At 42.7% G+C, this 12759-nt stretch overlaps 1 protein-coding gene across 1 annotated transcript in view; it reads left to right on the top strand.

The window, feature by feature from the left end:
- The window catches only part of COL4A1 (collagen type IV alpha 1 chain), a 146638-nt gene that overhangs the window by 50938 nt on the left and 82941 nt on the right, over positions 1 to 12759 (top strand). The window contains exon 2 of the mRNA XM_068526965.1: positions 8427 to 8486. Coding sequence (XP_068383066.1) covers positions 8427 to 8486 — 60 coding nt within the window. The remainder of the gene's footprint in view (positions 1 to 8426; positions 8487 to 12759) is intronic.

Genomic DNA, 12759 nt, shown 5'->3' with positions numbered 1-12759 from the left:
AGTGAGTCAGCAACCACCAGGGACCCCCACGCCCAGTTCCCATCTCCAGGCAGCGTTTCCACCCGTGGGTCCCGGTGGACATCGTCAGCCCACCAACTTGTTTCACACACAGTCATCTGAGCCGCTGTCATGTGGCAGCTAATTATAGTCACATCTGTTTGCAGCAGGACCACCAATGACCTGGGGGAGAAGTGCTGGGCTGCGTCATCACTCCCTCTAGTTTATTCCACTCCCAGGCAAGGACATTCCACGTCCACCCCCGCCAAGTGGGAGAAATGGAAGAAAAGAAATGAAAGTGAGTCACCAAAATCGTACGATGGGGGAAACAGGAGAACAGAACTGCCATCACATGGCAGTGGTCAAGCAAACATCCTCATATCCTTGTGTTGTTTGCTGGGAGCCCACCGGAATCTGCAAAGTCAGTTCTTAGTCAGACTATGAGAGATGCTGCGTATTCCAAGATCAGTTTGTTTCTCAAATGTGTCATGCTCATTGTTTTTCTTTTTTGCCAAGAATATATCAACACTTGTAGTTGTTTTCACATTCGAGCAGAAATGTTTTGTGAGTCTAAAAAGTAGTGGGGATATTCTGTTTCCACGTTTTCCATGATTGACTGGAACAGAAATGTTATTTTACTTAACTAAATTCTTTTCTATTGGATTAAGGATGAAAAATTATTTTCACGTCTTTGGAATCACGTCTATCTTACATTTATCAAAAAAAACACAAAAAACAAAACGATGATGATAGAATAACGATCAAGCAAATGCAGGTGAAAGCACATGGATTGTGAGCTCCTTGGAGATCAGTCACCCTTCAGTCCACAATTCCAAGCATATTTTTGGAAGTCCAAAAATGCTGTACAAATGTAGGCTTTTAAGAAATTATTATTATACTGCAACATTTGGCTATAATTTGCTATCTTGTTATTAATTTTTTTTTGTTTTAATGAATAGTTTTGTTGGTTAGAAACTTTAGAAAACATTACATAAGAGTAGCTATAATAGTGGGGTTTTCTTGTCTTTTACTTTAGTGGAATTCATTCACACTTGTTAATATTTCATTTAATTTTTTATGTTTATTATATGTAATTTTGTATCATAGTGTTTGGGTTTTTTTGTTTTTTGTTTTTTTTTTTAAATTGGAGTATAGTTGATTTACAGTGTTGTGTTAATTTCAGGTGTACAGCAAAGTGAGTCAGTTATACATAAACATGTATCCATTCTTTTTTAGATTCTTTTCCCATATATGTCATTACAGAGTACTGAGTAGAGTTCCCCATGCTATACAGTAGGTTCTTGTTAGTCATCTTATCTTGTTATTAATTTTTAAATCCTAGGCACACTTTTTGGGGGAGGGGTAGATTTTACTGAAGAAATGTGTGAAATCATAAAGGCACAGCTCAGTGCCTCTTACGTGCGTGAATCAGAAGCCAGGTCACGAGCCAGGATGTTTCCGGAAACCTAGAAGCCCCTTGAGCCCCCTTCTAGTCACCAGTAGCCCCCTAGGGTAACCACTCTGCAACTGCATTTTGTTTAGTTTTGAACTTTATATAATCGGAATCTCCTGGCTTGTTCTTTTGTGCCTGGTTCCAGGTTGCTCGGTACTAAGTCTGTGAGACCCATCTGTGTCATAGCCGACCTTCCTCCGTGGGTAGGGGTTTCATTCTGTGAATCCAGACCACTGTGATTTTATTCTGCTGTTTCTAGTTCGGGCTACTTCGTAGAGTGTTGCAATAAACATTCTTGAGGATGCCTTCAAGGAAAATTTTATTAAAGCACAACAAAGTGCAAACTTTGTAAATTCACAGATCAATGAATTTTTCCACGTGTTATACCATTCACCCTGATCAAACAGAGAATGTTCCCAGCACCCAGAAACCTCTTAGGCAACCCCACCGGAGGCCAACACTCTCCTGACTTTCACTGTTGATAGTTTCATTTGTTCTTGATCTTAATGGGATGGGGTCATACAGTGTGTGCTCTCCTGTTGAAGTTTCTTTTTTTTCGTAATTTAAAAAAAAGTTATTTTATTTATTTATTTATTTATTTATTTTTAAAATCTTCATCCTTCCTGTTTTTAAATTTATTTATTTATTTACTTATGGCTGTGTTGGGTTTTCGTTTCTGTGCAAGGGCTTTCTCTAGTTGCGGCAAGCGGGGGCCACTCTTCATCGCGGTGCGCGGGCCTCTCACTATCGCGGCCTCTCTTGCTGCGGAGCACAGGCTCCAGACGCGCAGGCTCAGTAGTTGTGTCTCACGGGCCTAGCTGCTCCGCGGCATGTGGGATCTTCCCAGACCAGGGCTCGAACCCGTGTCCCCTGCATTGGCAGGCAGATTCTCAACCACTGCGCCACCAGGGAAGCCCAAAAGTTATTTTATTGAAGCATAGTTGATTTACAATGTTGTGTTAATTTCTGCTGTACAGCAGAGTGCTTCAGTTATACATATACATACATATTCTTTTCCCTTATAAGTTATTACTGGATTTTGAATAGAGTTCCCTGTGCTATACAGTAGGACCCTGTTGTTTATCCATCCTATACAAAATAGTTTGCATCTGCTAATCCCAAACTCCCAATCCATCCCTCCCCTCCTGTTGGAGAAGTTTTAAGGTTCTCTTTCAGGGCAATCCTCTCTGGGCAGGGGGTCCATGGAGGCATAAACAGCCATTTTGCAGAACCTCATGGCAGTAAACTAACATTTAAAACAAGAATTACCAAAAATAGCATACCCTAGTTAAAAATCACAGACAGGATGGAAATTAGGACATACATATTAAAATCTCCCATATATACTCTCTATTTCTTTATGATGTTTTAGTTTCCAAAAGGAGTGTGAGCTCATGGAGCCTTTTTTGGGGGGGAGGAGGTCATCTTTTATTCGCCATACTACCATCTTGGGAGTAATGATACAGAATTAAAAATAATAGAAATGAAAAGACCACACTTCAATGGGATGTGATAAGGGCAAATGTTGTGAAGCGGTTTCAGTAATGACAATGTATGACATGACTTTTGATGGACATCTGCCTGCATACCTGTGGGACAGGTGCCAAGAGTGGAATTTGGGGACCAGACGGTGTGTGATGCTCAGCTCAGGAAACGCTGCCTCACCGTGTTCCAGCAGGGTCGTCCCACTTGACCCCCGACCCTGGGGAGTCTGGAAGCTCCACTTTTGGTTTCTGCATGCTTCCAGTTTCTGCCCTAGTAGTCCTAAAATACATTCCTGTGTCTCTACATACTTCTTTAGTGGGGTAGATAATTATTCACAAGATTCCCCGAAGAAGGGCTACGACCAGGAAGAAAATGGGGATCGTCCTATCACCACAAAACTATTTTGACATTTTGCACAGCGCAGAGAATGTGAAAAGGAATTTGAAAGATAAGCTGTTTAGACTTGGCCAAGCTCCACTTGTCCCTATTTGGTGGGATGTGAAACACATAAAAATTGTTACAGTGGGGATGGTAAAGGTCTGTCTCCCTTCAGAAGCAGGAAAAAAAATCAGACAATTGAGGCCTTCACTCTGTTTAACTCATTTCAGATATGCTTTCCTGCGGAAGGTATGTCACAGTTCACAAATTAGCATGAGTGGGCATTCTTACTCTCTCTCTCTCTCTCTCTCACTCACACACACACACACACACACACACACACAGAGTAATGTAGCAGTTGGCTTCCTTGGTTAACTAAAAAAGTCTCTCTCTAAATGGAGTTAGCGAGCCTCCCCACCTAGAACTCACTGTAATGTCGAGAAGAGCTTTCTGTCAGTCTGTAGATCAGAGAAAGACCGGAAATAGACTTTATTTCAAATGAAAGGCATTGACCCTCGTCACTCCCCTTCCTTCTTTGGCGCTAGTACTGTGTATCGTAAATCTTTTGGAATTTTTGGAACTTAGCATACTTTATAGCATTAATTCTGATGGTTTGACTCTCTGGAAATTTTTAATCGGGGCATGAAAGAAAATGTGAATAACATTCATTGTTTTATCCTATCGTGAATAGTGTAAAAATACTCGTACAGAATATAAAAGGTATTCGATTTAGGGATGACTTCGTTGTACATTTTGCATTCCTTTCCAATTGTACTATTTGTGGGCATTTAAAGTTGACCTCTGCTATTGAAGTTGTGTGTGTCCTACAGACTTCATTGAGAACGGATGTATTTTTTTCTGTTTCAAATACTATTAATTCAGGTCTGCTTCCATTTGGAGGGAATTTGTTATGCTCTCGTGGTAAATTATTGGCTGTCAAGTGTGACTTGGTTTTCATTAAGTTTTTCTATGGTCTTCGGGGTATAAATGGTGATGCGTTTCCCCCTGAGAAATTTCTAGGGTTCTCTTACCCTCACTGGTCTGAGTGACCCGTGTCACTGTGGACCAGGGATGGTCTACTTCTATAAGATGGACCAAGATCCACAACTTTTTGACCTTTGGGATCTTTATCCACATCCCCCATTTCCAAGTGGAGACTGTCTTCATGACCAACTGCGTCAGTCGTGACTGTGGGTTAAGTGTGTGTCTCCCGGGAAGAAAGCACAGGCATGCCTCTGGGGGCTTTGAGCTAGTTTACTTGACCTTGCACTCCGGGGAGGGGAAAGGCAGGAGGAAAGAGTGTGAGTACTTCACAGAATGTACAAGTTCTTCCTGTTCTAGAATCTGAAACAGATGGGATGGGAGCTAGCTGAGTGGAACCCAATATCTTCCAGACTTCAGACTTGTCCGCCCCCTCAGATATGCAGCCAGGAGGGAGCCACTGGGGCCAGGGGGGCTGCCTTCTCTCTTTTGATTTTGCTGAGAGGTCTGGACGCGGAATGTAATTCCTCAGGAAATCATGAAATTTGTGACATGGCCTTTAGCATGTTAGGTCACCTGCGAAATCGTGACTCTGAGTAACTCATACAGTTTATTCGCCCTTTCAGATAGTAATTCATAATGGAGGGTTGAGACTTGCATTACTGAAGGCTTTTATTTAATGAGCTATTTCAAAATCAGACGTTACACCAGATTGAAAGGACACTCGGGACGTCATTGTTGTCCTTTTTAGCCGTGCACCCCTGAGTCACAGCTAAAATGACTCGACATGCCAGGGTGATATCCAGCCTGGGGCATTATATGACAACAGTTGTAAAGGACCAGAAGAGTGATATTTCAAAGTAGATTTCATTTAGCAAAATAAATGTGCCTCTCATGATTTTTGTTTGTTATTCTAAAAATTAGGTTTTTTTAAACAGAGCCATTTACATAAAATGCTAGGCCACCCAGAATGTGAAACAAAAATCATGGTCTAAAAATGCCTTTTGTTCTGAAAAGTTGACCATCATTTAGATCTTCTTAGAATGATCGATTCTTTGGAATTGTCCTCTAGGGCCAGAAGGGGTAATAAAATTTCCTATGTGAGTAAAGCAGATAAGGAGGCATGAATGTCTTTTGTCTGGGATTAGGAATTTATTTTTTTTGCTTGATGTAAGCCGGTAGGAGCAGGGGGAGGGTCCTTCAGTGGGGCCTGTAATAAGACTGTAGTCCTTTTTCTCATCTCCGATTTTCCCCAGTAGTTGTCGTGACCTGAAGTGTCGTCCAAGGGAAAACTGCTGGGTTGTTACCCACGCACGCTGGGTGTGTTTCTGTCGCAAAAGCTCAAGAAACAATTTGACCTCAACATCCACCACTGGGGCCCTGTGACCACTGCAATTTAGGCAGTGGTCCCCAACCTTTTTGGCACTAGGGACCGGTTTTGTGGAAGACAATTTTTCCACAGCTGGGGTTGGGGGAGGGGAGGGGGGATGGCTCAGGTGGTCATGGGAGCGATGGGGAGAGATGGGGGGCAGCAGATGAAGCTTTGCTCACCGCCTGCTGTGCGGCCCGGTTCCTAACAGGCCGGGGACCGGTACCGGTCCTCGGCCCGGCGGTTGGGGACCCCTGAATTAAGGCATTTACCAATAGCTTCAGGGAACAGTTCCAGGAAATTCATTTTTATAACCTCCCTCAAACTGAATAAAGATGAGCTTCTGAGATTTTATCAGCATTTCGGAAGAGGAAACCTCAGAATCACCAACAGCCATGTTCAGCTTCAGTCATTAGATTCCCACCTAATCTGAAGCTTTGAAGATGCCGTTGTTGAACTGTAGTTAGAAAAGTCCGTTACCACCCCGGGCTGTTGTTGGGTTCCCCCAGCCAAGCCTGGGTGGTGGTGGGTGGACATTTCCTAAGTCAGTGGGTCTTGGCCTGATTGACTTTTCCTTCTGGTGTCCTTCTGGATAAACAGCAGAGTTTAAAGAGCAGAGGTGGGTTTCCGGACCCGGCTCAGAAGCAGGAAAGTTGTGGAGATGGGACAGTTGCAAGGAAGAGGCCACCCAGAGCCCAGGTGACTCGGGGCTGCCGCACCTGTTGGGCTCCCCTGGCCTGGGGGCTAACCTAGCAGCATCGGGCAGCTCCGGGGGCCCAGGCATCCTCCAGAACCTCCCCTTTTCCCTGGCTGGTCTGGGGATCTGGAACAGTCCCACACTCATTGCCGAGTTCCTTTTTGGAGTATTTTCCCACAGTGCTGTGATGTAGTCACACGCTGTGAGTTGACATACCAGTGTCACTGGGTTGTCTCCGATGTCCGTTTATTAATGTTTTAACAACTAGGAATTGGGGTAGATCGAACAGTTGAGGGCGTGTCATGGTTCAGTCAGTGATGTTCTTTATTTCCTGCTGTGGGTTTTACAACCGATGTGGTCGCAGGTGAAATACAGGCTGTTTCAGGCTGGGTGAGAGGCTCTGGGCTGCCCTCCAGGGGCTCCCGGGGTCCGGGGACACATACATGCAAAAGGACTCTGAGAAACATGTGATAAGGGTCACAACAGAGGCACATAATCCACATTTCATGCGCACCGGGTTGGGAGCAGATAGCCCTCTCCTGGGGATTGTTGAGGAAGGCTTATCCCCGGAGTCCCTTGGTCCTTTTATATTTGTGCATTTTGGATGAATTTCTGGAGCACAGGTTTGAGATTTTAGCCTCATCTCTTTAGACAACTCTGAGTGGTCACCCAAACCCAGATTCTGAAGCAAAACTGTGCACATGGATTGATCTACAGTGTTAGGAGCTTATGAGAGTGCATGCTGAGAATTGCCTGAAAGTTGAGTCAGGGAAAGAAACAGATCTGTAATCTCTGGGGTCGGTTTGGACTGTTGTCAATTGTCTCCATTTCCAAAATGTAAAATTAAGAACAGCTTACTGTCTTGGAGGCACTTGTTCGGATTTCATTTTATAAAATAAATATCTCCAGATGTAGCTATTTTATGCAGAAGATTTCCAAGGCAGGGGAACTAAGACTTGAGTATGTTGTTAAAAAAACAGACTTCACACGATCACAGTACTATTAATGGTATGGTTTTATTTTCCAGAAACTGTATTGCTGGAAGCAGCACTTAGATATACATTTTATCTCACACTTAATATCGAGCCACTAATAAACCTCATTGGCTAAATTACCAATATTCCTATCACACCCTCTTCCATTCTATCCACAATATCTATGTCTATTTTGGTTTAGAATTTGGATTCTTCTAAGGAAATTGTAAATGTATTGAGCACCATCATATGTTTGTCTTTTAATGCACTAGCAGTTTTCCATGATGGGAGTTTAAGTTGAGTTCGTCTCAACCTTTTCCTGGCGTATTATTTAAAACCTCCTAACTCAGTTTTCACGTCTGTAAAATGGGGATGGTAACACGTATCTCGTTAAATAAGATGGTGGCTGATCGTTTGTTGCACCCGGTGGGCATTTGAACATGCTGTTTCCCTTCTTCTCCAGCTTGTATTACATACTTGGATTCTTTATCTTGTGTTTTAACATTAATTTAAATGCTAGAAATGAACTACAAGGAGGATTTTGTTGTGGAATGTTCTTTGATTGAACATTCCAGCTTTAATTGAATTAAAAAATCAGTTCTTTAAGGCTTGAGCTTCTTCTTTTTTTCCTTTCTACACATTTTTTTTTTTTTTGCATGTATCTGTGTCTCTGGGGATGTGAGGGACAAAGCATGGACTCCTCCCCCGCCACTCCAATCTCCTGTGGTCTCAGGTCTGAAACTCCTGAATCAGAAGTGCGATACTTTCGTAGCCTTGAAGATAGTGGTGGGCTCCTGTTGTTTTATGGGAAATGGAGAGTCCATTTCTAAAAGTGTGACAGCCTTCACTTTTTGGACTGAGTGATGCTTTGACGTGTTCCACTCCCGGATTGCTATTTTGTCTGTTAGGGCAAAAGAGATGGACCGTTGAACAAGTACGGAGAGCCTATTAGAACAATTCCAGAGTCACGCTCATACGAAAAGGGTAGGGCTAACCCATAAATAGGTGAAGATGCCAAAATCATTTCAGTTCAGATATGGACCTCAATTTGCAGGTGTTCTTCTATTTAAAGATGTTTTCTCTTATTTCCAGGGTGGGTGTGCTGGCTCTGGCTGCGGGAAATGTGACTGCCATGGCGTAAAGGGACAAAAGGTGAGTAGCCCGAGCTCCGATGACAGCAGTTTCTCTTGAATTGCCATCACTGTGGAAGTCATTAGAAATGGCATTAAAACAACCAAATAATCAGCAAGTCATGTTAAAGCCTTATTACCATTTCAATAATTTCCCCAGAGCAATACAAATGAAGCAAAACCAAACTTAACAGTATTTTTGAGGAATCTTAACTGCTATTCCCCAAAGATTGTAATTATTGGTGGCAATTAACGTTAAGAAAGTGATTTGGTTTATTTCCTTTTTTGACTATAGAAGGAACAAGTATATTGGCAGAAAATCTGTTGAGTCAATAGCATTCTTTGGAATTAGTGCATGAGAACTAAACTCAGCCTTTTTCTGAAAAAAGAAAACATTTATATTGAACTCTAGAGCCTTCTCTTCAAATTAGAATTTTTAAACAATTTTAAGTTCATAACATACTTGTCTAGATTTATTTACAGAAACAGTAACTATTTATTGTTTCCCAAATGCAAAATTATAATATTTTTTTCTAAGCAAGTACTCTGCCTCTCTCTTACTTGAAGAATCACAGATCTGGATAAAGATCATTTTCTCTTGAAGGCAGGTTGGATCTTGAAGGCAGGCAGTTGTTTTGAGAGAGGGTCTTTACCTGGGGACAGTGCAGCATCCTGTAACTGTCTGGGGGTCACCATGGAAACTGGGCAGGGCCGTGAGACAGCATGGCCAGTGGGCCAGTGGGCCAGTCAGTGGGACCCACAGCAGCTGGGGCCATCTGGAAGGGAGGGAGGGGCCCCCATGGACCTCTGCCTGCTTTCTGGGACTGGAGGTATCATTCAGCAGGGCCAGGGTGAAAATTCTTCTCTCCCTTCTGGTGTGCCCAGGGCTTATGGGGCCACAGACTCACACTTTTGAAATTCAGCAAATTCTACTTTACAGAAAATTGTTTCATTTCTTTTCAGCTATTTGCTGAAGTACCAACATTATTCTTTTAAAAAATATGTTGACCGTTGGTGGCACTAGTATTACCTGGATAGGTTTTTGAATAAATGAAGTATGTGGAAACATGTTTATATCTTTCATCATCAACTTTATCAACTATAATTCATCTTCAGGTGCTGTTCCTTCTCTTACTTGGGAAGTTTTTCTAGCTAGTTCCAGGCTGCATCCTTGAGAGGAGAGGCAAGTCTGTTCATACCACAGATTCTTTTTCTGTGTGTGTGTCTAACTTGAATTATAAGCATGCTGAACTAACAAAGAAATCCTTCAAACTACAAAAAGTGGAACTTTCAACAAATAGGAAACGGAGACCTGTATCAACACTACTCTGCTTTTCTTGTAACTTAAAGCATCAGGGGGCAGGCAGACTTGGTGTTTCTCGCTCGTAAAGAGAATGCGTCCGTTCCACCCGCTTTTTTGATCTCCACTCCCCTCCATCAGCTGCAGACCTGGTGGCACTTCCCCAGGCCCTGGTGCTTTTCAGACTTCCTATTCTGGTCTTATGTTTTCTAGGCTGATTCATTTGAATTTTAACCAAAAATCTACCCATTGTATATAACAAGGTAGATTTATCCAGGTGTAGCTTTCCAAATATTTTTGGCTGACTTCTTCTCGACTTGACAGGCCCATGTCAGTTCAGAGCTGGCGAAGCATCTTTCGAGATGGCAGGTCACATCTCACTCACAGGGGGCATCTGGCACCCACCCCAACAAGGAAAGGGTCTTTAAGTGTTTCTTTTCAAATCCAAGCATTGAGGAAGCCCTTGCTGTGGCCAGTGTGTCAGCGGAGGCTAGGTCTGTGCTTGTCGGGGACACAGGAACATACACCGTAGGGCCTTCCTTCCACTTCGGCACAGGAAGGTCAAGGTGGGAAGGTCACAGGACCTCCGTGGTCCTTCCTGGCCTGACCTTGCTCCCTCAACTGTCTGCTCCATTGCCCACTTTGGGTTTTGTACCTTATTATTAAATAAAGACTATTTAAAATAAAATACTGGCAAGCTTTGGGTTAAACCATTCTGAATTTGTGTTTTAAAAGGCTGTAATTATTGAATGGATTCAGATGGCCTCTCAAAATTTAGGGGACTAGCTAAATGATTTAGTATTATAGCCTTTAAACAGAAATCGGAGCTCTGTCTTTTCTCGCCTTGAGCAGAAATATTTCAGGTCCTGTGGTTCACATAGCATGAGCCGGGAAGAGGGCCTTCCTCCCACTGAAAGAGGAAATTTTAAACTTCCACTTATTGTCTCGGACGTGATGTTAAAATAATCAGTTTAACAATGGGAAACACCCAGAGCTTGACTGAGCTGGGACTTCAGGTCTGGTTCCCTTTCTCTCATCCCAAGGTCAGATAACAAAGAAACGTATTCTTGGTTGGCACGTCAGCGAGAGAAATTGGTCTTCCTTCATCTGCCACCACTGTTCTCAAAGTGGGTCCTGCACGTGCTAATCGGGTATAAATGCAATAAATGAATAAAGGCTTGAGCATCACAGAATTTACATCGAGTGGTTCAAATCACGGGCCTGCTTTTTGAGCTACTAATGCCTGTTCTCGATTCTCATAGGAGTTATTTTGCTGTTCTCCAATGTCTACAAGTTAAATGAATTTTGACGTGCTTTTGAAAATAGGGTGATAGAAGCCATATAACTCAGGGAGAGTTCAAATTACCTAACTGAGACAGAGTGTCAACTGCCTGAGAACTTTGGAAACCATTGTTTCTGAGAAATGCCCCCTCGAGGATCACTTTAACATATTGGCTATTTAGAATCCACCAATGGAAATCGGAATATCTCCAGTATAAATTGCCAAATCCCTTTTGGCGAAGTCCTGCGTTCCATGGAGATATGATTAATTGGCAGAATGTCTTATGTTCTCCAGATATCATAAGCAAATATTAATGCCTTAGATCATTGGTTGTTTTATAATCTCGTAGTTATCAATATAGTGCTAGGGATCTTATTCTGAGTTCAACAGTTAAATTCATTGAGCCTTTCGCTGGATTTCAGTCTTTGCTGACTTGTTTATTTTCCCACTTCCCTGGCTGGCCACTCAGATCTTCAGATGTTTTCTCTAGGTAATTAATTTGGGTTTGTACACAATGACATCGTGTCTTTCCAGAGGCCTCAGCAGTGTGGGAATGTTATCTCCTTAAACTGATTAGGGTTTTGAATGCTTGCCTCCTCAGAAAGAGCCAAAAGTTAAGCTCTTATTTTGCTCAGTAACCTGATTTTCCCAATTATTTGAGGTAGTGGGAAAGGCAACGTATTCCCAGGAGTTACTGCCATAGGCTGGGAAATTAACCATTTATACTTGGCAAAAATTGAGTTTGCCCAAGAAGTCTTTCACATATTTTAACCACAGGAGCCCACGTTTATGTAAAGCTACCATTCTATTCTGTGACCCTGCAGTGTCCAAAGAAGGACGCTTCAAGTTTCCTTGAAGTAAGAGAGGTAAGAGATATACACATGAAATAAATAACAAGTTAAGAGTAAATGATCAAATTGCAGGAGAAACAGCAGAGAAAACAAGTGCTACAGTTGTCCTGAGAAGGGAGTGATCCCAGTGGCCTAGGACCATAAATAAAGGGACAGTCTCCTGGGTGAAGTAGGTCATGTGTTCACTAATTCTTCAGACTCACTTGGATATCGAATAGGGTCATCTGTCACACAGCTGCAAAAAGATAGATGCTGAATTTAACTACACTGATCAGAGAAAATAGCCCCTGTGGCCTGTTGATAAATGCTACCATGGCAAAGGGTTGATAGTTCCTAACAGAGTGACTGTTGAAAGGGACTTTCCCAAACCACAGTCTTGGGAGCACAGAGAATCTTAATGAAGCAGAATCGTAGTATTTCTAAGGAATGATGAGAACAGCGTAGGTGTCTCGTAGCTTCTCAAGACACTTTAACCTGCTGATACCCAGATCCTGGCCAACAACGTGGGGAAGAAACACATTCTCCTTTTATTTACTAATTAGAGTGTCTGTAAATCACAGCCCCTCTCTACATACCGGCTCAGCAGAGAGTGCAGTCCCAGGCTGCATTCAAAGCAGAGAGCTTTGAAAATGGAATTTCTGTCTTCTTGTCTAAAACACGTAGCCCCTCTGATGTGGAAGAGTTGGAGGTGTCTGTCCAATCTGAAGTGATTCCGTTTCCGGCCCTGGAAATCTGGGGAGAAGCTTATTATGCTGCTTTGTGCCCCTGCGCTGGTGCATATGCTTCTCTCGTTAGGGTGGATGGTCTGTGGCTTCACCAGCCCTTTACCTCCTGTGTGTATTTGACACAGTCAACAGACATC

The sequence above is a fragment of the Eschrichtius robustus genome, chromosome 18, assembly GCF_028021215.1.
Source record: "Eschrichtius robustus isolate mEscRob2 chromosome 18, mEscRob2.pri, whole genome shotgun sequence".
Lineage (NCBI taxonomy): Eukaryota > Metazoa > Chordata > Mammalia > Artiodactyla > Eschrichtiidae > Eschrichtius > Eschrichtius robustus.
This window is presented reverse-complemented; position numbering and strand designations above follow the sequence as displayed.